Raw genomic sequence first — 26,345 nt, forward strand, 5'->3', positions numbered from 1 at the left:
GGAGCATGGAGTTTTAAGTGAACCAATATTTCAAGCAGATGACCTAAATATTTTACTTTGGTAGGTGCATTTTTAAAGGTAGTGGCCTAGTTAAAAAAAAAGGGACAGGGCAACAAAATTAACTGCAAAACAAAAACAAACACCTGGTACGCACCCCCCCCCCCCCCCCCCCCCCCTTCAAACATTAGCCATTTGATCCGCTGAGTGTTGCCCATCTCCGAAGATGGTCGGGACTGAGAGACGAAACATTTATTGTGCTGCGAATGTAGGGGTGGATCCTTAGTTCAGGAAGCCATGTGTTGACCGTGGTGTCGAAGCTCGGGTTACAGAGTGCTTGGTCCTCCACGTGACCGCTAGTCAGCAGTACCCCCCCCCACCCTACTGAGGGGAAAGGGCGTTCGGAAGGGGTGGCAGGTCGGGGTTTTTCTTGCAGTCCACAATGATATGGCAGAGCGTGCCTAATCGATAACAGAATTTGCATTCGGCTGCGTACTGGGTCGGTAACAATAGATGCATTCTTACGAGATGTACGAAAGTGCCTGGGGTCATACGATAACTGTGGTGGGCGAGAGGGGCAGTTTGTGTGCCAGGCGAAGTGTTCTGCCGAGTGCTTTTTGAACGTTACTAGAAAGACAATGTCAAAGACTGTGCGACAAAGGACCGGACGCCCGGTGCCGTATACAAGATTTTTGCACTGAGTGCCCCTCCTCTTGAGAGAGGAAAAGGAAAAAAAGAAATATGAGAGAGGAAAAGGAGAGGAAAAATCTACTGGAATGAGTCTGGCAGCGTAACAGCGACGTCCGGCTGCAAAACCATCGCCCAGTACTGCGAAACATCACACCACAGAAGAGACTTCGGTAAAATGTTCCGAAAGCGTGACCAACTGGAGAAAAAGATAAATCCTTCCCTCCCAACCCTACCACTTGTGTACACACGGGCACAGCGAGGCGCTTTGTGAGTGACCGGTGCTACAATGTGACCCCAGTCACCCCTGAGGCGGGAACCGAGCTGGTTCCAAAAACATGTGGTTTTTGGTTAGTACTTTTGGTTGGAGAGGGCGATAATATTTCCTCAGCTGCTGGGAAAAGGTTGATTCATCCAGGATCCGTCTTGAGCTAGTCGACAGCACAACGACGTGAATGAAATCGTTGCCACCAACATATCGTAATGGCCACGGCCGAACGGCTGTGAGCCAGCGTGTGGCGCTGATACAGTCGGGCCCATACGAATCTGATATTATACTCACGAGCTCTTTTTTTTTTTATTTGCAACCTCCTTTGATTCGGATTTCCTCCATTGGCTAGTGGCTGCTTCACTGGTAAACCCGAACCCCACATTTTATACTAGGTTCATTTCCACAGAACCAAATGTCAATTCACTTAGTTGCAATTGTGCAATGGAATACTTGTTATAACTTACGAAAGGAAACGACGACATCGTCACCGACAAACATCCACGCGATCAGCCGTGCACTGGCCGTAGACGACTCATATACGACCAGTCGTCTCTTTCCCCATTAAACATTCTCTTTCTATCTCCTCCCATTCTCAGTAACCAGATAAGAATTGATAAACAGAGTTGACAATGTAACTATTTCATAGGTACTGAAATGCTCATTTAGAATACATTTCCAGCATGCAGTTGCTGCCACAGAGGCTGCCTTTAGTGACAAACCGGTAGGTGCAGGCGTCCTTTCTGAATTTCTGGGGGGATCATTTGCTTTCACATTGTGAACCACTTTTTCTGCACAATATTTGGAAATGGCTTTTTACAAGCCAGTCCAACTTTTGTTTAATTGCTGGGACAACTTCTACTTCTCCCCCAGCCTTCCTTCACCGGGCTCCGCCTGTGGTCCTTCAAGCTTCATTTGTTTTAAGGTGTGTTCCTAGACACGCGAGAATTGATCTGAATGAAAGGACGAGTTGCCTTGCACGTGCTGCCTTTAACTAAACAGCCCTATCGTTGCTGGCCAGCCTCCTCCAAGCCAGCGTGACGTCTGCATGATTTAGTCAGCACAGCGGGCTGCAAAGCTTTAAATTTTGCTCAGAAGTCGGAACACTCCGCCACATAATCGGGGTGTGCGACTTTAGCCCTGAGTACCCTCCTCTCTTTCCGTCAAATACCCAACAAGAGCAATGGGAGATGCTGCTGTCCAGCCCCTCTCTGCCTACCCAGCGTCAGCTGGTGGACAGAGCACAGGCGGCGCGAATGGGCTCCAGTGAAGGAGGAACCACTAAGGCCCCTTAGGAACCACTCCCCTGGGCCGTTCAGAAATTCGAATAAAAGTATTTCCTCCTCCTCCTCCGAATGTCTCTGGCGACCACCTTAGTGTCGTTGCCTGACGAGGCCTGAGACTTCCTCTCACACCTCCAGTGCTCTTGCAAGTCCCGATTCGCTTGGTATCGACTGCACGATGTGGTGCTCTCATGCTGCCATGTATCAGCCTTCACTTTCCCCTACCCCACTTTGGTTTGGCGCATTACACCCTGTGCTTCCGCAAGTACCTCTTGGCCACTTCTTGGCTGCTAACGGTGTCTTCGTGCTCATGAGTGACATGCCACGATGCTCTTTACTGTTCATATTTTTATCGATGCCTAATTCGCTGAAAAAGTCTGTGTTCGTGTATTCGTCCTTTGCACCTCAGTCGGCGGGTGGGGTTCTCTAAACCAAGCTCGTGTAGCTATTATGGTTTAGTTTGCAGAAATAACACACGGCTTCTTATTTTGCGGCTTAGTTTCCAGATATATTTCCTGTTGTTTATAAATAACAACACATCATCGATTATCCTGTGACTTCGATCATTTTGCATCGCGTGTTGTATATTATGCATGCTTGCATTGACATTTTGTAGACCACGCATTCAGTATCCGTGAAAATTTTTTTTTTAGATTGGTATTTAAAGAAAACGTACGAAATTGGTCGAGACAGATCGCTCGTCGCGCGACGAGAGCGATGCCGAGCAACAAGAGCAACAGAAATCGCTTTTGGTATATCTCCAGTCGCAAGTGTAAATGAGCTTTAATATTTTAACGGTGGAAGACATTAATATTATTAATAATAACAAAAATACCTATATTATTATTATTAATTGTTTCGTATATGTGAGGGGGTGACAAATTTTCTCGGCCCCGGGTGCAAGTTCACCCAGCAACGCCACTGGCCATGACATCAATTTTGCCAAGGTGACCACACCAAAATCTTTGTAGCAGCCACCCATGCGCATGGCTGCTACAAAATTTTATGTTACACAGTGAAAGCAAGATGGTGTGCAACACATAAGCCGCACGAAAGTTCTTTGAGCCTTGAAACCGTTGGCTCTCAGTATTGCATCAAATTTCAAATCCCGCAACGTTTAGTGCCTTACTCTTGAGCTGAGCAAGAAAGCTCAACACGAAGGATGGACCAAGCGCAAAAAAATATTTCCCTTCATGCTGCGGCTTTAATCTGCTCATAAAGGTTGGCACCTCACTGCCATTTATTTTTCCAATTTTTGTCCAAGCATCGCTTTCTTTTTTTGCTTCATGAAAAAATATTGATGAGGTACAGGACTTGCAAGGTTTGGTGGTACAACAAAGGTTATGAAGAAACACTTAGACTAAATGACTCCACATAGCAATAGCGAGAACTGTAAACATCGCCTAGCAATGCATGTGAGCTCCGTGGGGAAGCTCGCGTTCGAAATTTGATGCCACTGTTTTTAAAGCATTATTTTATCATGAGCCTAGCTTGTACATGGTGCCTTCCATCATGTCCGTGCCAGTGGACGTGGGGTCATCTGTCAGTGTTGCAAATGACAAGCCAACAGTCAGTGTCTATTAGCTTCAGCTAGTATTAGGATGTGCTTCATGGACATTTCGTCTTTTTACAGCTTACAAGAACTGCAGTAAGCTAAAGAGTCTCTGTAAAACATTCAGCATTTTTTCTGTTATCAGCAGCTTTATTATTTGCTATTTTTCATACTATTTGGGTTTCCCCAGCTCTTCTTAATGACAGTTTTCTTATGGTTAAGAAGGCGCATAGCCAAGAGAAAAAAATTATCTGTCAAACCTTCGGTAGCTATATAACTGTTAACAATATTTTAGTATAAATACGACAGCTTAAAATCAACACACCTTCATTTAGAAATATTATAGTCAATTTAAACTGCTCACAAATTCTTAGCTGTTTTTACACAACAAAGCCAGATGTGGGATATGAAGTGCCCCGCAGGGGAGGGATATGGATTATCTTTAACTTGGGGACATTTAAGGGCATAGGGTAAGCCCTATACTTCTCATGCATTTTTGGTCATTTTGAGGTACATTTTTCTAGGCATTTAATAAATGCATCTACATAATGCATACATAATGTCCAGGCAACCACCTAGAAATACAATTGAATTGAATTGAATAATTATCTTTAAAATTTGAGGCTCTAGTAACTGTACCAGAATTATTAAAATCAGACTAAATTAAATCTTTTGAGAGTTTTTTTTTTTCTGCCTTTACAAATTTCGGCTTTACTTGCATATTCAAAATTCTGAAACAAAAAAACTACTGCGTGCATATTTTCAATTCTGGTACAGTAGATGCAACAATTTATGTAGATGACAGGTAAAAAAATCAGCTGGTTATCCTGGATGATACAGGAAATAATACGTATTAAAAAACATTGTTTTGAGATAATTGAGTTTAAAAGTAAAAAAAAGGGGTGAAAAACAAACTTCTTTGCCACAAATACCACTTGTCATTTATTTGGTAAGCACGAGCTTCATAATCACGGTCAAAGCCATTTTGTTGCTTTCCAGCCTGTCGTCTGTCCTTCATTGCCCATTTTGAGAACTGTTGTGCAGCTCTGTTCGCAAAGTATCTTTGCTTGAGGTAAACCTTTGCTTTGCTTGAAGATGGTGATGTTGCGCCCACGGTTCGATCCGAATGATTTCAAAATGCTCGCTTGTGCATTGTCGTTATCACTGAATGAAAGAACAGCGTCAAATGTTGCAATCTTGACAGTGTGAAGCTTAACAAAGACATTTTTTGGTGCGTGGCTCCGAAGCTTAAATGAGGAAAAAACATGCACAGCGTCTTTGCATTGCCTTGGCTGAAAAATCAGCTATGCAGTGGTTACCAAGCAATTTTTTAATACAGCCGGTTCCAGAAAAGCGTTTCAATCATGACCTGGAACTTTCTTGATGGAAAAAATGACAACAAACATGAAGCAAATTCTACTTAGAGAAAAACTGTTTTGGAGCCCGAAAAACGACTTTCTATGAAAAGTATATGTAAGGAAATTGTGCATAAGGAAATGAACTTCCCTAATTGCGAAGAAAAAGTCATTTTTTAAAATTTCGTTTTACCCTGTGCTTTTAATGTGCGCTGATATCTCGACACATGGGCATTTTCACTTTCTGCTTCTACCAGGAAAATGGCCGCTGATTTAAACAGCTATTCTTTTAGTATCTGACCTGCAAGTTAAAATATTCTGAACCGTTAAACCCACAAAACTATTGTGTACAAGAGCACTACACCACACTTTGTGCTACCCTATCGAGAGCTTTGACATCTGCAATGACCTCTACAAATCAAGCTTATACCGGTAGAATGATTCATACCATAATTAGTGTGTGTTCAGAGCTCGCATGTGAAGTACCAATACTGCTGCTTCAGCAAGAACCAAGGGTGAGCACCCGTCCTGGCCCTGCAAAAAAATAAAACAGAGGAAAGTGCCTTAATTAAGTGGGATTCTGAAACAGGGTTGAAATAAAATGAAAAAAACAATTCCTTCAAAATAGTCAAGCAATGCAAACAAATATTTATTCAAACTTCACATCTACAAAAGACGACCTCATTAACCCTTTTAGAGACAATGAAGTACATGTACGTAATCGCTTGTATGTTTAAAAAGTGCGCCCTTTCTGTTCATTTATCTCACTTGGCATGTGCTGCCACACTGCAGAAATATGTAAAATTTCTTTCTTGCGCCGGTGGCTCTTCTTTTCTTTTTTTATGCTTTACAACTCACGCGTTCCAGGTATCGCTTGCGCATCCGGCTAGTTTCAGTTTCGTCCTCCGGCCGCTAGTCCCACTTGTGCCAGCGAAACTTTTTAAAAAATTTTCGTGTGTTACTCATGAATGAACCACCCGTATGCAACAACACAAATGATTTTTTTGTCACTTTATGGTCACCCTAAAAAAAATGACAATTTTTTCTCGGATTAGATTCGTCCGAAGAATTACAGCCAGCAGTAAAAAAAAATCGACCCTGGGGGTCACATTTCGCAAAAAAATTTTGACACTCAAAGGGTTAAAGCTGGTAATGTAGTCTTGGCTTCAAACAGAGCAGAAAGCACTTATATCAATGCTACAGGGAACCTTCATGGCCAAAAAATCGTTTTTGTGCTTAACCACTTCTAAAACTGTGGTTAGTTAATCCTCCCAGAAAGTTGAAAAATGGGAAGTATAAACCATGTGAGAAGATTGAAACGACATCAAATTGGTTGGTTTTTAATTTTAAATGGTAATATAAAAATAAGGGCATGAATGAAAGTAAGCAGCAAACCAAAGAATTGTTGATGTTGATTGTAGAGTTTAACGCACCGACGCAACGCAGGTGCTCAGCAGCGCAACGCCTTAGCCACTGAGCCACCGCGGCTGGTGTAAAACCAAAGAATCACCGTACTAGGCCGACATTCAACTTTGAAGCAAAGTAGCGCCTTTAGAAACTACATAGTTCAAACACTGAATGAGGCAACCCTTTAGGCACACACAAAAATACCGTGACCATTAAAGAAGCTATGATTTGGTTGGGAAAAACTGACCACAATAAATTTCAATTGATAACTAGAAAATGGTTGCAGAAATACTCAGTGACATCATATAAAAATATATGGTTCAGTGTGCAAAGACCGTTGATAACAGAAATTGAGGACTACATACATAAGTCAGGCATCAATGCGCAAAGCAGCTCAATGAAGGTAGACAGCCCTCACTAAAAAACTTTATTATTGTTATGACAAAAACTTCGGTGCGTGTGTATGATCTGGTTAGGACAGTACCTATGACATCTGTTTTTCTGTATACCTCGTATCTTAAATTCATTCAAACTTCATAGAAAAAATTGGCAATTAAAGATGGTAATGCTGAACTGTGCACAAGTAAAGGATTGCAGTAAGACTAGCACCATCATTCTGTTCTCGAGGAGAAGCAATGGCTATTGAAATTTCAGGCTTGAAAAGCGGAACCATAAAAAACCCGTGTCTTTTTTCAAGCGTGAACTTAATAGCCACAAGTTATGCTTTAACACAGATGGAATGATTATGTCCCCTTTATTACAATCCTTCATGGTGAAAAGCTCTGCAATACCATGGTTAGCAGCATCTAAACAACAGTTTAGACTGGGACAAAATTACATCCAGAAACTTCAATTAATTTTACAATGCCTGTGTTACACGAAACAGAATGCATACGTACAATCAGAAGCTAAAGATACACGTGTCCGAACTTTTCCCCGCGTTCCAAAGCAATAACAACCTGGCTCTATTGCACAGCCCAACAAATGCGCACAAAAGCTACACAGACAAAAAGAAAGCCTACTACTGACTTAAAGAGACACTAAAGGCTGATTAACTGTTTGTTTTAACGGAAAGATCACACGTTGCTAAGCTCTGTCAGGCTTTGCATACATTGTGTAGGTGCTGTTGGAGTCTGGCAAGTTCCAGGTTTTGCCAATGTTATTAGTGGGCATTGTGCATGAGAAATTTTGTAGATGTTCTCTTCTGCTTATTCCTTTGGCGAGTGCTCTTTTGGTCATCGCATCAGACATTAGGAGTCTGATACCATGACTACACAGGCATGTGGTCAATGGGGAGACCTTCATATGAGAATTCATATCATTTCACTTGCCCCTTCAATGTGTAGGCCGATTCAGGTGGGTCATTAGGCGAGGGAGGTGAGGGGAGAGTCGATAGGGGTAAAGGAAGGGTTGTTGACTGGCGGCGCTGAAGCAGCGAAAATTCCTTGGTTGTCACCCAATCAGTGAATACGGCGCTTGATGTGGTGAATAAAGCAGCTGGTGTAGCCATTTTCCCTTAGGTCTGCGGTACAAGTCTTTTTCCTGTCATGTATTTTGTCGAGCATACAGTGCTTGCCAAGCATAGAAGAGCCAAAACTATACAAGCCTTGTGCGAAATTGAGTGGCATGACTTAAATTGGATGCAGCATCCGATGTCGGTTATTTTTCTATACATGGTGAGCTCAGTTGATTAGGATGTCTTTTTGTGAAGACTAGAAGCAGCAAGACATTGCCAGTCATTCTTATCACGGTGGATTAAATTGCTGAAATTCAAAACAGCGCAAAAAGACGGGACAAGGAAACGATGACACGAGGCACTTTCCTTGTCCCGTCATTTTTGCGCTGTTTTGAATTTCAGTATGCCCCAACTAGCCTAAACCACCGTTCTAACGCAGTTTAAATTGCTGGCTCAGCCGACTTGAGGTGCACCAGGAAGTTAACTGAGCCTATTGCGTGCAGAAACCAAAGGAAGAGAGGACTGTCGTATCAATTTAATTGCTACCACCCAGTTTCCCGCTACGATTCTGTAGCTTTGGTTTTCCGATGTAGGGCAAGAACTGTATGCCCAACAGAAAAAGATAGAAAAAAGAATGAAGGAAAACCTATTGCCAATATCCCCCCCCCCAAACAGCTACACCACCCATTTTATCCGCTGCGTCAGAAGCTGTCTCCACCGATCTAGCTACAAACAGAAAATGTAACTCCTTCAACCCTGCTGGTCAAAAACCTTTCCCCCAGCCTCCACCATCTCCCCTCCAACCTCCTTTACCCATCTGCACCTGTCTACTGTAGGGCAAAAGTGCAAGCCAGACAATATCAGGTACTTTCAAAAAGGAAGGCATTCTCTTCACCCACACACACGTCAACTCTTGCATGACTGATGCCATGGCCAAAATGACTCGCTCTAATTAAAGAAAAAAGTGCAAAGGGTCATTTACAAAATTCCTCATGCGTAATAACCCACCCATTGCGTCGGCAAAACCCCAAACTTTGCAAAAAAACTTTCCCAGCGCCAAAACGACGCATTAAGTCAGAAATACAAGTGCATTAGATTAACACTGAGAGAAAGCAGACCAACACATTGACCTTGGGTAGATGAAGGTGACTGACACCGAGAAACGGATTACTCAAAAGGGTCCTGCTTGAATCAGCGCAAGCCCAAGCGAGCAGGGAAAAGCTGAACAGATATGCAGGTTCCCTACCCCCTATTTGTGTCCACAGCCTCCCACCCGCTGTGGCAGCAAAAAAAAAACCCTTGCTTACATAACTGCGGCTGTTGGTCCAACCTAGACACCCCTGATGAAGGAGCCAAGTAGGTTCCAAAAAATTAGAATGCTTAGGGTAAAACCTTGATTGGAGTATTGTATTTGTTTCCATCAAAGAAATAGAACAAGAAATCCTTGGAAACTTCACAATGTCCAGAAAAACAAAGGAACCATGTGGTAGTGGAACCTAACACACTGCTATAGAAGATTGTGTTCATCAAGGCAACCTAATGAAAAACATGACTAATGCATAGCCACTATGTACCCCCAATAATTCATGTGTTAAGAGCTCATGTGTTTCCCCGCAAGATGGGTGTGTAAGCCCACTCACCCCCAACTAACCAGCCTGAGGCATCACTTTCTAGTCATTGAAGAATCACTTATTTGGCTTACTGTAGCAAGTTACACGTTGTTTATTTCCCGACTCTTTCATGGCATTTCTTTGACTCGTTTTAAATTTGCAGACCAGATAGCGTTTACTGAGGTGGTGTACTGGTGACAAGTATTTCGTTTCACTTAGAAAAATTTTCAGTTAGCTTTCTTTGATTGCCCACCAGCCAAACAAAGATCTCAAAATAAGGAGCCCTGAAAACTAACATTGGCGTAGCTTTCCTGTGCTGTAGTACTAATCACAACTTTTATACTACTTTTTTTTTCACAGATTTTAGGAAATGTTGCATATTTGGGAAATAGTCAGCTGCATAAAACCATGCCAATTAAGAAGCAGGCAACTTTATCAAGGCCTAAACGACTCTCATAACATGTTTCACTACTTTTCGTCACAAATAACCTGCTTGCAGCCACATTCCACCCAAGAGGAAAATAACGTGCCCTCTAGGGTGATGAATATTTAAAATTCCTTACGAGTAAATCAATTGCTGATGATGCGAAATCGTGGCCTCGAAAGAGAAGGTCCCTCTGTCGCATCCAGCACTTGGAGCAGCACTTGATCAACTTTGAGCAGCTTGAAAATGGTTCATGTGCCGCTCCAGCCAGCAGGAACAACGCAGGACCCAAGTTGGTAGGTGGACCGTTGGCATCCTGCGATTGTGACGATATTTTTATTTAGTAGATGATTTTGTACTATTGTTTATTTTATTGATTGATTGTAGGGTTTAACGCGCCGACGCAACGCAGGCGATGAGGCGCGCCGTAGTGGAGGGCTCCGCATTAACTTTGACCACCTGGGGATCTTGAACATGCGCCGAAATCTAACGTACACACGGGCGTTTTTGCTTTTCGCCTCCATCAGAAAAGCGGCCACCGCGGCTGGGAATTGAACCCGCAACCTCGTGCTCAGCAGCAGAACGCCTTAGCCACCGAGAACTTTTTATTTCCCCGTTTGCAACCAGCTGAACCCCTTAAGTTGTACTGTTTGTACAAGCATAATAAAATGCAGCAATGCAGAAGAAATGGTAGAGTTACCTGAATTTTGCTACTCTAAGAATGAGAACAATGATTGCACCTAATGAGCACACAACTATACTGTAGGCAATGTGTTTCATGATATGCATCTCATCCTTGAAACTACTACATTACGAGTTCTTCACCGCTAACATCACCTCTTGACTGCTCAAGCACACAAATAGGTTAGAGATGTGTGCAAACTGCTAAATTTATCCCCGCAAACTTAACAATCAGGCATCAGAAATCGGCAGAAAAGGAGGTGCCACCTTTAAATGAATTGCACTTCTTTTGTTTAAAACACATGTAAGTGGGACAGAAAGACTCGTGTAACACGAACTGTGCTCCTTAGACAACTTTCAGCAGAAATCGGTAGAACAGAAGGTACATGATTAAACGGCATTTTCCTCATTACAACGCACGTTCTTGGGACAGAAAAACTCGTAACGTGAGCTATGCTTTACATATACCTCATCTGCTATGGTTTCAGGCATTGCTTACAAGTCGCCTTCAGTCACTTTAAAGGAGCCCTAAATACGGTTAAAAAGGCGGTGATTTTACATACACAATCCGTGGAGCACTATCTGAAAAACGTCCTTTGAACACGGCTTCAAAAGTTGCAATATCAGGCACGGAATCCCTAAAGTACAGTGTGCTGGCATTAGTCAGTTTCATCAAATGCTGCAACCAATCAGTGCCTCCGGCTAGGTGGGACAGATGCTAGTGCGTAGAGTGGCTTCCAGTCGACTCTCGTTGCCATTCCTCATTTTTGTGAGTGACTCTCCGACGAGCCGTGTCATTGTAGAGAGCAATGCCGACCTCCCCCATTCGTCGCAAAAGCTCGGCTGAGTTGATAGGTACATCAAGTCTTTCACGCGTAATAGCCGTAAGCACCATTTCATATGACAAGCATGACCTAATGCACGCCGCAATAGCTTGTCACTTCCCAGAATACAAGTCACGGCAAAACCAAAGGTATATGAAAGAGGAAGACAGTGTGGTGAAAAATTGCGCTGGGGACCGTCTAGTGAAAGCGGTAGCCAAATACTTGCAGATGTTAAACTATCTTTGCTAAGCACATACATACCTCTAAGGTTTGTTGGGATGGCATTAGGGAGATCTGACTGGGGGAGGGGTGTTGTAGCAACAACAGAATACGTAACTTTACACACATTTTTTTATTTAATTGCAACTTAGCAGGGAATAGACTGTTTCTTCGTCCAAACTACCAACAAGCTGCATCACTTAAATGTTCGACGTGGCTGACGCCGCCCTTTTCAGAAAGTCCTGGAAATAGTACTGCCAAGCGCAATACAAAACAGCAGGAACTGAACTGTTTTGTTGTTTTGTCTAAACGACCGTCCAGAACGGCCGTGCTCGTGCGTAAATGAAAGCGACGGCGGTGCTTTTGTTTTGGGCCGACTACATGGCCGACTACAATTTTTAAGCACTTCACTGATAACGATGCCAATTGGTGTAGGGCTGGATTGTCAGGTATACCTCCGGAGCATTGTGGCCAGACTGGGGAAGAGATTTGGCCAAAGAGAGGTGCGTTTTCGGGAGATGTTGGTTTTGGTCGTACAATCATACAAAACGATGCAAATTCGGGAGTCTCCCGGAAAATTCGGGAAACCTGGCAGGCATGCATATAGTTCTATCAAACCACCCACAGAGGTACATGCTGGAAGCACGCAGAAAATGCAAGCGTGCTTGCAGTCGCTGGTGGAGATCTTTTAAAACTCATCGTGGGCGAGTGGGTTGTGTTCAAGCTCCCTTATCTTGCCCGCGAATGCTGGGTTCTGCCATTCCAAAATTAACGGCACCACTTGAATATGGTGGATGCAAGAAGGAATAAGAACACGCCCCATTAGCAGTAGGCAAGGCATGCATGTTGGCTCCTTGAAAAAAAAGTTGTGATGTATTGCTAAGTGGATACGGTCAGTGAATAACTGACCGTACCTTGGAGCAACAAGGGCCTCTACAGGTGTCTTTGGGTGGTCTTGCTCTGAGCTGGTCAGCTCATAGAATCCACAGCCTCATGCCTTGTAATTAGCACGTTTAGTTAAGGATAACGGAGCTAATACATCACACTTTTAAACATTTTTTGCCGAAGAATATTCCTTTAATACAGCAATATTAAAGCAATAGCGCGCGTAAAATTGCAGCCTTCCGAACCCTAATATGGCCTCTTTAGACTGCACAATCAGTTATGTAACTAGCTGGGAACGTGGACTGTAAGGATTGTAAATTCTCATGATAAACACGCAAAACTGGCTGACAAGTTTTTTTGCAAGGTTGTTGTAGGAACACAGCCTGCATAAAACAAAACAGAATGACTGGTGAGGATTTATCCGACTAAGCCATGTAGGAAATGACGTGTTAGTACGTGAAAAATATGGCTGTACCATGCGCATTACTAACACCAGGAAACTCAGATGCATGGTGATTAACTGATCAGTCCACATTAGTGATTTTGGGCGAAATTCTCATTTTTCCAAAAGGCTGTGGCTACCATTCCGTCCAGACAGAACGATATACAAGCGCTTAAGTTCCATCCGGACAGAACGGAGCGCTGCGGGTTATCCTTCCACCCAGACAGAAGACAACTTACAGCTTAGCGTTCCGTACAGACGGAGCCGGCGTGAAATTTGTACAGTTCCGTCCGGACGAAAGCAAAACCGGCTGATTAAACGCCATGCTCACTCTTCAGAATTGGCGAAGAAATTGCGCCTTGGATAATGGCACTATTGTACCACATTCGATTCCCCCCGGACATGCTTTTTTTTTTTTTTTTTTTGCGTGGTTGTGCCAGCGTTTCGTAACAGCTAACTTCGTGCAAACTTTACAATTGACGCGGTGAGAGCAGTCAGTCTTGATTTTGCACTCAACCGGCCGCTCCACTGATGCTCACTAGAGCCAAGGTCGACGTATCCACTGCCAGAGTTCCGATCATCTGTAGTTTGTAATGGTGATTACTAATTAACGGTTATTCTGGCTAGTCAATGGGAGGAAGCGGTTCGTTTGGCTTGGTAAATAGCACGAAAGACTGCTCTCGCTGCTTGTTGCGAGGCGGGCATGGTCGAGCTTGGCGGTTCGTTCGACAGCCGATCATCTGTAATCATTGAGAGTGATTGTTAATTAGTATGGTATGTTAGGATGTAATTAGTATGTTATTGATTAGTATGATAATCATTAGTATGGGGAGAGTACTTGTGCATTTAAGTGTTCGAACACTCTTCAGCTATGATAGCCAACTGTGATATCAAAACTGTCTGAACACTTCCATTCTGTCGGGCAAACACTGTTGACAATGCTTGTGGCTCTTCTCTGGTCGAATGGGGGGTCGTGATGTGCTCCGACCGTCCAGAGGACTAAAACAGGATTACACACGATCTCCACACTATGAAGATATTGAGATGATTAGGTACACAAATGTAACAAACTCGGGCAACGCAAAATTAAGCTAAAATAAATGCCCGCATACAGCGGCAATCGTCCACACAGTGAGGTGGCCCGCCGCAGCAGCAACGAAGCTTGCGAGGCGCGCACGTTCACTCGCAAGCGATTCTCCCTCGCCATTTTCAACACGGCACAAATGACAGCGGCGATTACCGAAGCTGTAAACGCTGCCGCGACTTGGAGTGCATGCGGCGCAGCGCAGAGTAGCCGCCGGTATTCTAATAAAGTACAGTACCGCGTGGACCTCTTTAATGAAGCAGCTCAGTATAGCGCAGCGTAACGCGGAAACATTACGAGATCTAGCACCACTGTGTTTAGCGCTCAATGCAAGCAGCACATCGCCTTTCTAGAGACGAACTCTTCAGGCTCAACCTAAGCAGTGCAGTTTAAAACTTCAAACACGCAGGCACGTGTTAAATAACTCTTAAAGAGGCGATGACAGTTTAGAAACCACACCCAAAGTGACACGAAAGGCGGCAAACGTGACGAAACCGCTTGCTTACCTGAGAGGAAACGAGGCAGAAGAGTCAGCGGCATTCAGGGGCAAGCGCCTAAGTTGCTCTCAAATACTTCACCGCGAAGTCAAACACGACTGACATAACGGAAGACGACGAGAAGCACAATTAATCATAAGAACTAGGCATGTTTAACAGCAACCACAGAAACCGCACTGCACCAACTGCACCCGACTCCATTCACTCGAATGTAATCATGCTGATCATGCTCGTTATCGCCGCCGCGCCGCCCCAAGCCGTCCGTAATCGCCGCAATAATCAGGGTTTCGGCCGTTGAAACTGGTTTTCGTAAACAAATTAAAATAGTAACTGTAGAAATAAATGCAGCTTTTACTAAAAAATAAAACATCGGTCAATTTTCTTATTTACTGTGGGTATTACAACAAGGAATGTCAAAAGGTTTAAGTTCAGAAGCACAAAAGCAAACTTCACAAAAAAAAAAACATTTTTAGCGCTCGATTTGAACGAGAAAAAAGCTGCAGATGGCTCAATTATAATGTTTACCAGTACTCCTTTGTGTTTTAGTGTAAGTAATTGCAGCAGAACTCTGTTTATTTGGCGTCCGATGTCTTGTTTCTATCCCCCCCCCCTTTTTTTTCATAACTGCCTTGTTCTCTAGTGTTTTTTGCGCAGCAGAGACCGTTTACTGTTTATTGGATTTGTACAAATCGCACATGATCTCTAACAATAATAATGTAATAAAATTGTGGTTGATACCTCCCATGAATACGCCAATTAACCCACAGCCCTCAGTCTCCAGTGGCTGCGAAACAACTGACCACGGCGGCGGTCAGACCTGTGACGCAGCAGGGGTTGCTAAGAATACCTGGACCCGGACAGGCCCCCATTGGAATCTGAACCTGGCAACGTTTAACACGAGAACCTTATCTAGTGAAGCGAGTCTAGAGGTGTTGTTCGAGGAACTAAAGGGCATCAAATGGAATGTCATAGGGCTTAGTGAGGTTAGGAGAACAGGTGAAGCCTTTACGGTGCTGAAAAATGGACACGTTCTATGTTACCGTGGTCTAGAGGACAGAAGAGAACTGAGCGTGGGATTTCTAGTCAATAAAAGCATAGCTGGAAACATAGAAAAATACTATAGCATTAACTAAAGGGCAGCAGGTCTTGTAATTGGGCTCATTAAGGGTACAAGCTCAAGGTGGTACAGGGCTATGCCCCCACATCCAGACATGACGACCAGGTAGTCGAACGCTTCTATGAAGATGTGGAATCAGCAATGGCTGAAGTAAAAACACAGTATACCGTAGTTATGGGAGATTTCAATGCTAAAGTAGACAAGCATCAGGCTTGATACAAGGCAGTTTGCAACTATGGTCTGGGGTGTAGAAATAGCAGGGGGGACCTACTAGTTGAGTTTGCAGAACGGAATAACCTACGCATAATGAATACCGTCGTCTGTAAACGGGAGAGCCGGAAGTGGACGTGGACGTGGAGGAGCCCGAATGGGGACCATAAAAATGAAATAGACTTCATATTATGCGATAATCCTGACCTTGTGAAGGATGTGGAATTGCTTGGAAGGGCAAGGTGTAGTGATCATCGTACGGTAATATCTCGAATTAAGCTAGATTTCAGTAGGGACCATAACAAGCTAGTACGAAAGAAGCCGATTAATGAGCTAACAGTAAGGCGTAAAGTAGAAGAATTCAGGATCGCGCTGCAGAACCGATACTCAGCTCTTGCCGAGGAAGCCGAGCTTACGACACAGGAAGCCAGCGACAACCTTACACTCAAGATCACGGAGTGTGCAGTAGTAGTCGGGGGCACGATGGCTGGACAGGATACTGGTAAACTTTCCCAGGAGGCGAAAGATCTAATTAGGAGACGGCAAACCATGACAATCTCCACCCCAGCTGACAGAATAGAACTAGCGGAGCTTTCGAAGTTAATCAATGAGTGTAAGACAGCTGAAATACGGAAGTATAATATTGAGAGGTTCGAATACGCTGTAAAGAACGGAGGTAGCCTGAAAGCAGTAAAGAGGCGTCTGGGCGTGGGGAAAAATCAGATGTATGCACTTAAGGATAAGTAAGGCAATGTCATCACAAATAGGGATAAAATAGTCACAGTGGCCGAGGAGTTCTATAGGGATCTGTACAGTAGCCGGGACATACAGGATAATGCCGAACGAGGCAGTAGTTCAGAGGAGATAGACATCCCACCAGTAACGACCGATGAAGTAAGGAAGGCTTTGAAAGAAATGAAAGGGGGCAAAGCACCTGGTGAGGATCAGATAACAGCAGACCTCTTGAAGGATGGCGGAGAACTTGTACTAGAAAAACTTGCAAACCTGTATACACAATGCCTAATTACCGCAAGTGTACCGGAATCTTGGAAGAACGCGAACATCATCCTAATCCATAAGAAAGGTGACATGAAGGACCTGAAAAATTACAGGCCGATCACCTTACTGTCAGTCGTCTACAAGGTACTTACCAAGGTAATCGCTAACAAAATTTCTGCAACCTTAGATTTCAGACAACCTAAAGAACAAGCAGGGTTCCGTAAAAGTTATTAACAATGGACCATATTCACACGATCAATCAGGTGATAGAGAAGTGCTCTGAGTATTCTGAACCCCTATATATAGCCTTCATAGATTCTGAGAAAGCATTTGACTCGGTCGAAACCCTAGCAGTTATTCCGGCATTACGGAACCAGGCGGTAGATGAGCATTATGTAAAAATACTAGAGAATATCTACAATGGGTCCACAGCTACCATCATCCTCCATAAGGAGCGCAGTAAAATACCTATAAGGAAGGGCGTCAGACAAGGAGACACAATCTCTCCAATGTTATTCACATCATGTTTATAAGAAGTATTTAGAACATTGGATTGGGAACAGGTGGGAGTAAGGGTTAATGGAGAATACCTCAGTAACCACAGATTTGCTGATGACGTTGCCTTGCTAAGTAACTCGGGGGACGAATTGCAAAGCATACTTTCCGCACTAGACGAACGGAGTAGAACCGTGGGCCTGAAAATTAATATGCAGAAAACTAAAGTAATGATGAATAACATCAGGACAGCACAGCAGTTTGGGGTAGGGGGCGAGGTAGTGGAAGTGGTAAGCGAATATGTCTACTCAGGCCAAGTTGTGACCCCGGATCCCAACCATGAGGCAAAGATAATTAGAAGGATCAGAATGGGGTGGGGTGCATATGGCAGACATTCTCAGATAATGAATAGCAGCCCTTCATTGTCGCTGAAGAAGAAAGTGTATGACAGCTGCATCTTACCGGTACTCACCTGCGGGGCAGAAACTTGGAGGCTCACTAAGAGGGTTCAACTTAAATTGAGAACGACTCAGCGGGCAATGGAGCGGAAAATGATAGGTGTAACATTAAGGGACAAGAAGAGAGCGGACTGGGTCAGGGAACAAACGCGTGCTAAGGACATACTAGTAGAAATTAAGAAGAAATGAACGTGGGCAGGGCATGGGATGCGCAGGCAAGATAACCGTTGGTCATTAAGGGTAACAGAGTTGATCCCTAGAGAAGGCAAGCGTAGCAGGGGGCGGCAGAAAGTTAGATGGGCAGATGAGAATAAGAAGTTTGCGGGGATAAATTGGTCACAGTTGCCACAGGACCGAGGTAATTGGAGAATAATGGGAGAGGCCTTTGCCCTGCAGTGGGCATAGATAGGCTGGTGATGATGATGATGATGATGATGATGGTTGCTATGTGGTTGCTTAACTGCGTGGAGAGAATGACTACTGTGATAAGGGGGCATGACTGCGCTGGTGGGGCAGGGGTGGAACAGAAAACGAGGGAATGGTGATAGAGATGTCACAGTTAAAGGTTATGTTGTGGTCCTTGTGAGGCTGTATAAGAAAAAGGGTTAGGGGGGAGTATTTTTGTCGCGATGTACGTACTGAGTAGAGCCCCTGGTTTTCGGATGAATCCCGAAATATCCGAAAAACGCTTGCCGGTGAAATTTTAAACAATTCGGGTTTATCCTATGAACACCGAACTCAGAGCAAACAATGGCAAAAAATGACGATCGAAGTTCGGCCTTCGGGATGTCCGGCAAGATACAGTCAAACCTCGATATATCGAACACGGGCATATCGAATTATTGTCTATATCGAACACTTTCTATACCACGCGGAAAATTACATGCATTTTTAATTTTTTATTTCGAACTGGGACGGACATGAAATGGGTATATCGAACTCCGCCACCCCAGACTGCCCAGACCGCTCGCGCTCTGTTGACAGGCGGCAAGCTATCCCGCAGTACCCTCGAGGATAGCGGTGGCGCGATGGGCGTTTCCGACTGCTGCGCATCGGTTGCACGGAAGCAGAATTGGACGGTGCAAAAGAAGAATGCGAGCTTGAAGAAACCTGGGGCCAGCTGGAGCGCTTTGTTGGTGCTGAGCCACGAAGCATGTGCATTGATGACTTTGTTGGCGGTGACGACAGCACCGGAATGACGGCGGAGCTGACGGATGTGGAGATCCTGGCGGGGGTTACTACTGAGCGCACAAACGAAGACGCTGCCGAGGTTGAACCCGCAAGCGCTGATAGTGCCCCGCTCCCGACTTCGAACGAGGCTTCAGCGGTTTTGGCCCTACCGCACCGCTACTGCAGCGCTATAGAAGGCACCGGCCTGTCGCTTGTGGAACGTTTGGACTACGTTGAGGAAGTCGTGTATAACACGCCAGGATACCTTGCTGCAGTACTTTAAGCCAAAAGAATAAATACTTTGAAGCACCAAGTGAGTATTTACTGCACAATTCGTTAATTTATTGATTTGTACCAGTTTATGACGCATTTTTTACGTTATTTTATATATCGAATTCTGGTTATATCGAACTATTTCGCGGGCACCGCGCTGTTCGATATATCGAGGTTTCACTGTATCACCACCCCTAGCCGTTCGCACTTTTCAGTTACAAGTACGAAGGGCCACTGGTTAAGGAGGCTCCTTTATCCTCTTTCAAGACCAGTACACTTATCTAAATAAGGGAATTATCTACCCTGATTTGATTGGATAAAAAAGCTTCTACGACATCACGTGCCGTATACCTGCTTTTTAATTATTTTTGGGTTTCTCAAGTGCGGTTCACACTCACAATGTTTCCTTTAAAACGAAAAATGCGACAGTTTTGCGCTCGTTATCAGAACGGCATATTCAAGAAAGGGGTCATTTAAACATCGGTCCGTTTAACCGGTATAAACTTCACCAAGGGCCAACAGTATCTCGCCAGCTCATGTAAGATTTTGCAAACTGCCAGCGCAATGAAGTTGGTAGCATTGTTAACCCCCCTTGGTTTTGGAGAGTCCACACTGAGCAGCGGCCAGTGCTTTCTCGCCGCACGCTGAGGCTTCTTGCTCTACGTATTTCTAGAGCAAAGGTTGAAAGCGCATTTCGCTTTTTTCCTCCTCCTCCTCTTTATATGCTGAGAATGACAAATCGAAAGGAGCAGGCTTCCACCAGCGACAAAAATTTCGTGAAGTATGCTAGCGTGTACTGTAGCGTAAGCTACATTGGCCGAGGTTGAGCAGTTTCGCGTGGACCCTGAAGGACCGTGCTGCGCAAGCCCGGGGAGCATTGGATTGGCTTGGATTTGATTTGATCGGATTTGGATTGCATTAAATTGGATTGGATTAAATTGGATTGTATCCAATCCAATCCGATTAGAGTACGGATGTGCAGAGAATTGGGTCTGCACTATAGTGAACTAGAATCACTGTAGTCTGCACATTCGCCAGTCTGCGCATTCCAGAGGAGTGACGTCACAATCGCGGCAGACGGTGCGTGCCCAGCTGTGCGTCTCCGTTGCGCAGTAGCCAAGTCTGACTCTGTGCCGGAGCCGCTTGGTAGCCGTTTCGCGTGGCTCCTGGAGAGCCGTGCTGCGCATGCGCGAGGAGCAGTGACTCGACTGGACTGGACCGGACTGGATTGGATTAGACTGAACTGGATTGAATTGTATTGGATTGGATTGCTGAACCTTTGCTCACGCTTCGTATACACCATTTTCCATAAGCAGCCGGGAAAGGAGGAAAATGTACTCGGAAACCAGTTCTCTCGGCGGTCGACCAGCGTTGCCTGTGCGCGCTGAGCTGCTAACATTGCTCGGCGCGGTGTCCCCGCTGCGTAATTCAGGAGTGTTTCGCACCGTGTGCTTAGTTTTTGCGGAATTTTTAACTCTTTTAGCCAATGCTGCGATGCCGTTCAAGGCGCAAACGTCGCTTGGTCAGCACTGTGGGGTGCTGGGTTATCGAACAACCAGAGAAAGCGAGAAAAAGTCGCCGACAGCGCGTATCTGCCTGACACTACCTGGAGAAAATGCAATGCGGTTGCGGCGTGTTTTTGCTGCATCGCTTCCCAACGGACACCGAGTTGAGATATCGGTGGACGCCGTTGATAAATCGCAACGACTTTGTACCAACGAGCAACTCTAGAGTTTGTTGGGTGCACTTGGACGGAAAGTAGACGGAGCAAAATCCATTAATCACACGCACTTGCTGCGACAGGGAACGGAACCCCCTGAAATGTTAGAAGTAACTTTATAATTTACAATACAACATTGATTGATTGGTTGATAAATTAATTGATTGATTTATCGCGCCGACGCTTCATAGGTGATGAGGCGCCTGGGGATCTTTCACGAGCGCCGATACAATGCATTACAATAACTTCTGGTTCTTTGTAGTCCATTAAAAATACCATATATCGTTTGGTCATTATATTCGATTGGCATTAAACAATCCCCTTTTCATCTAATCAAACCTTTAAAATCACGGTGTATTGTTTACTTTTTTTCAGGCCAACGCATTACCCTGCCAAACGATATGAAAGCACACTGCTGGTCGATAGCAGGATAAGCAGGCAGCCCAATGTGGAAACGCAGCTCGAGATACGTGAACGCTTCATTTCGAAAATACCTCAACCTGTTCACAACGCGGTCCAAGGAAAAGCTTCTAATTCTTTTGAGTTGTCACGGAATCTGAAGTACTACAATTACAAAACAGTCACTGCTGGTCGCGTAAAGCATTTGTGAAGCAGCGGTTTCACAAAGGTGGGCTCCGAGCGACAGGCCACATGCGCTGCGCAGAGTTAGGACAATCATGATCACGATCATGATCAAACAATATGAACTCACCCAAATGTCGATCCTTCTACTCAACCTTCGAATAGTAATTTGACTGGTTGTGCGGTCGCGTTATTTTTCCGCCCATGCAATTTTGTTTCGTCAGTAACCATCATAAGTCCAGTTAAAGGGACACTGAAGTGATTTGTAAACAATGCGGGATTACGAGCGCAAATTATAGTCCGGAGTCCCTAGGCCCTGTTTCGACCACTCTGAGCGCGTTTACGCGAATTTATTTAGTAGAAACATCAATTCGAAAATGCTGTCCTCCTCTCTTTACGCTCGCCCATTTTCTGTGGCGTTTTCGTGTCACGTCAGCAGGAGAGGAGCTGGCAATTGGCTGCGCTACTGCATGGCTCGCCGACCTTCCGCGACCGAGTCAGTCGGCCAGGCGTTTAGTCCGCCGGCCGCCGACGGGTCGTCGCAATTCGCTCGATCAGTTGAAACTAAGCCACAACACGTTTGGGAATGGACGAATGTGCCTTTCTTTACTTCGTTAGTTTGTACACTGTATCTAGCTCCAAGTCAAGGTCGCTTCACACAAGCGCTGCCCAAGAGCACATGCGACGCTTCGCTGACTGGTACGACAGTAGGAAAATATAAGGCCTCTTGAAGGGGTAGAAGAGTCAGCGAAGTCAATATAGGTACTAAGGAAATAAAATCAACTGATATTTTTATCGTACAGCGTAAAACTAGGGTGCGGGAAGCACTTTTTTGCGCTGGGCGAACAAGCACAGCGGTCAGCAGCACGACTACGCATCTGCGAACGCTTTTCCGTCTACGAAATGCAATTGCTAGACGTGAGCTATTGTGGAAACTCGGGGGACGCTTGCTGCACGAGCGCAATACAACGAATAGTCACCTAAGCTGCTTGAAATACTAAAACTAAATAAAGTGTAAACTGGTTACACATTATATAGCTTATATTTCCATCATCGGCATCGCCGCCCCCGTGGTCGCCTCATCGCCTGCGTTGCGTCGGTGCGTTAAACCCTACAATCAATCAATCAACCAGTCAAGATTGTACTAATGTGCGTCGGCCATTCAAAACGTTGCGACAATAAAAATTTGCTCCGAGCGTTCAGAGGTGTTCGTGTTCAGATGTTGTTTCACCTATGATTTGGAGTATTTAAAATAAAGCGTAGTGATATCTAAATTTCGGAGAATGGGATATTTACAACGTATAAACTGCGAAAAACACGGAAATGTCTCTAAAAAATAAACGCCCCCAAACACCCTACGGATTTTACGAAGAATTTACTCCGAAAACCAGAAGCCCTAGTAATAGTAGAGTGTACTAGAAGTTTTAGAGTGGCCCGACCGGCCGCCCGGAGAGGTGCTCGTTTCGCGCAGAAAATAGCGGCGGCGCTGTAGTCAACGACCATTGAAAGCGAAAGCGGCGGCCGGCCGCGCGCACGGCCGAGTGGCCGGGCGGGCCAGGAAACGCTTTACGCGCGGAGCGCTGAAAATTTGTTCTGCCGGTCGTCCAATTGCTGAAATGTACTGTAGGTACAGTGGACTGTGGGTAACGAAATGAAAAATAAACGCTGCAGCTCATTTTGCGTTAGTTTTGCCTTTCAGGCTCGACAACAAGGAAAATTACGGATTTTCCTTCGGTGCAGCATTCGTAACGGATTGTAAATAAAGTAATTGCAGCGACATTTTCGCTATTCCAATTTCCCATAATAAAGTATTTTAGTTGAATTGCGTAATATGAACCAGTTCATATGAACCAGTAATATGAACCAGTTGTAATGTATGTAATATGAACCAGTATGTAATATGAACCAGTTCATGATTGCTTTATGATTGTGTCCTTATTGTGCTGCTTGATGGACATCACACGAAAAAATATAAGGAGTGGGATGATAGCTTCTCAGAAGAATTTTTTAGTTATTGTCTTGCAATTTGCGCTCGGACTGCAGTTATGTGGGTTAATATCATAAGTTACGTTTGTTTTTTATTGCGTGAGTTGTTATTATAGCAGTATTTAAGCAGTGGCCCGCTTGGGATAATTACGGGTCACTGTGGTAGCCGGACAGAAATTGACGCGCGCAAGCGAGATATCTTTTTAACTAAAAAGGGCTTAGCCCAGTGGTTAGCACAGTTGTCCCAATGACCGTCTTTCATAGAACTATTCCCGCAAAGTTGTATTAATCGCACCACCTTTCACCTGATTCGATCAAGAAAGGAGTTGAATCAAATTAACACAAATTTAATTCACAAGTATGCTGAGGGGACAATTACACGCACATAAAAAATGCAAAACATAGATGAGAAAATATATTGACTGCGACAAAAATTAAATATAACACGTCTACTATAGAAGTAAAGGTTCAAGAACGCTAACATGGAGGTTCAAATAAACGGGTAACAAATGCACATTTTGCTTTCATTTTCAATAGCCCAGCAAATGAAATGTAACGCGGGAAATCATGCACAAAGTCTACACATGTAAATATTTATGAATAACGCTAACATGGAGATTTAAATTGACATTTTTGGCCAACGCATTTTCCTAACTCGCCCTCGATCATTAGCAACGGCTACGTTTAAGTTGTTGCTCCCACCTTCTCATGTAATGACGGAACTTGTTTAAACATTTTATATAGAAATGAATCCGTGTCACAATGTATACAGAACCAAACCAAATTTGCTGTCAAGGTCTCACGTGCTGGTCGCAACCAACGCCGTTAAGGTGTTTTGTTGTGAATATGGGCTGCAGCACATCCATAACGCTGTCATGGTGGAGCTCCTTGTCGCTGAAGCAACTGGTAAAAACGTCCTAGAGATCGCTAATAAACTTTTAAAAATGCGCGGAAGGATTCAGAAGTACCCCCAAATTACAAGAGGTAGTAATTAGCGGCATCGTCCCCTGGCATGTAGGATTGGTCCTGCAGACTTGGCACTTCGTTTTCAGTGCACACTTCCTTACCAAGTGCCTGCATGCGACATAGCAGGTTAATAAAATGATGAAGCCCAAAGCCCACTAACAACAATACAAGCATCAACGGTAGGGGTATTCCAGAAGAAGGATATTGGTATTTTCGTTCCAAATAGGAACGCAAAAACACAGTAAACTTTTTGCAGCATAGAATGTGCGCCCCGCCGCTTTTGCTTCCTGCGCAGAGTCAAGAAGGGGAAGGGAAGAACATTCCTGGTGCCTGCCCGTCAAATTAATCCCTCTTTAACTCGAACTCTGCTATATCTCACAATATCTTCTCTAAACTTTTTCTCACCGTGTGTTTACCTCCCATAGGCGCTACGCATTTGCCCTCTTTATCTCCAAACATTTCTTTTCGGAGGACCACGGATGTCTCGAAATACTGGTAGAGAGGACACAAGGCAAAGTCCGCTGCAGGCAGCTGATAAGGTCCCCGTTCGAATGATTACAACCACTACTCACCGAACGCGATCGTGAAGTGCAAGTTTACGCGGACTACGCGTCCCCGTTACCGGAATTAATGCTGTCTGGCGCAGCTGATCATGCGGACGAGGAGGAGCCTCCAGAAATGCCTACAACGGCAGAAACAACATACATGCTGCGTCTGCTTTGTAACAAGGTTGAATGTAGCGGTGGCGACAACCAATTCATGCGATGCGTTGATAATTCTCGTGTGCGCTTTTCTGGGATGCAGATGCGAACGCGAATAGCCGAGCGCTACACAGTTCTTTCTTCTGCAATAAAAAAAAGTTTCTTTTTCCTGCAAATTATTTTGCCTTTATTACGAAATCTCCCCTGTGCAATATTGTTAGCAATACTAGCTGTTATTTCAGGGGCCTGGCTACAAATTTTCTGCATTTGACTTTACTCGAAACTCCGCGCTCATCTTTAAATTTTCAGGTAATTTTACGACTTTGAGTTAACGAGAGATTACTGTATATCAACAATTAACGTTTTGAGAAAACGCATAAAAATGAGAAAGTATCGTTGGGGGGGGGGGGGGGGGGGGGAGGAGGAGGTCGGTAATTTTATGGCGGGTCGTACTAGTTTAAAGTTTGCTCAAGCGGAGTCATCACGTTTCTGCGTCTACTTTCTAAATCAGCTGAACAAAGGCGCAGGTTCGATTCCCGGCCACGGCAGCTGCTTTTGTAATGGAGGATAAAAGCGAAAAATGCCCGTGTCTTCAAGATTTCCGCGCACGTTAAAGATCCCCAGGTGGTCAAAATTAATCCGGAGCCCTCCAGTACCGCTTGCCTGTGTAGCGCCGGCGCGTTAAACCTCATAATCCAAAATAAATCAGCTTCGCATGCGCTAAACACCACAGCGAGCAACGCAAATATTGCCGCGCGCAAGCTGGGAGCTAGTGCCGGGGAGCGCCGGCTGTTCAATTGTTGACGACAGGAGCGCCGCCGCTATACCGGTTTTATTTTCTGCGCGAAAGTCGACCCGGCGGAGCAATGGGAGAGGCCGCCGCTCGGGCCACTCTAAAACTTCTAGTACACTCTAGTAATAGGCAAGGGATGATTTTTTTTTCTGTTTCCTCGTCGGTTTCACCGACGCTTAAGTTTGGGTTTGGCAAAGAAGGATT

The 26,345-nt window shown here is 44.6% G+C and overlaps 1 protein-coding gene across 3 annotated transcripts in view; it reads right to left on the minus strand.

Annotated features, from left to right (window-relative positions):
• The window catches only part of LOC144165797 (uncharacterized), a 44,045-nt gene that overhangs the window by 7,574 nt on the left and 10,126 nt on the right, over positions 1 to 26,345 (minus strand). Inside the window, exons 2-4 of one of the 3 annotated variants that reach the window (XM_077695575.1) lie at positions 14,681 to 14,769; positions 10,179 to 10,355; positions 5,591 to 5,676 (exon numbers count right to left, since the gene is read on the minus strand). In XM_077695575.1, coding sequence (XP_077551701.1) covers positions 5,591 to 5,593 — 3 coding nt within the window. In that variant the 5' untranslated portion in view covers positions 5,594 to 5,676; positions 10,179 to 10,355; positions 14,681 to 14,769. Of the gene's footprint in view, positions 1 to 5,590; positions 5,677 to 10,178; positions 10,356 to 14,680; positions 14,849 to 26,345 lie in introns of those variants that run through there. The other 2 variants (XM_077695574.1, XM_077695576.1) reach the window with 2 other exon arrangements.

This window comes from Haemaphysalis longicornis, unplaced genomic scaffold (assembly GCF_048455015.1).
Source record: "Haemaphysalis longicornis isolate Haplotype H1 unplaced genomic scaffold, Haemaphysalis longicornis Haplotype H1 scaffold_15, whole genome shotgun sequence".
NCBI classification, from domain to species: domain Eukaryota; kingdom Metazoa; phylum Arthropoda; class Arachnida; order Ixodida; family Ixodidae; genus Haemaphysalis; species Haemaphysalis longicornis.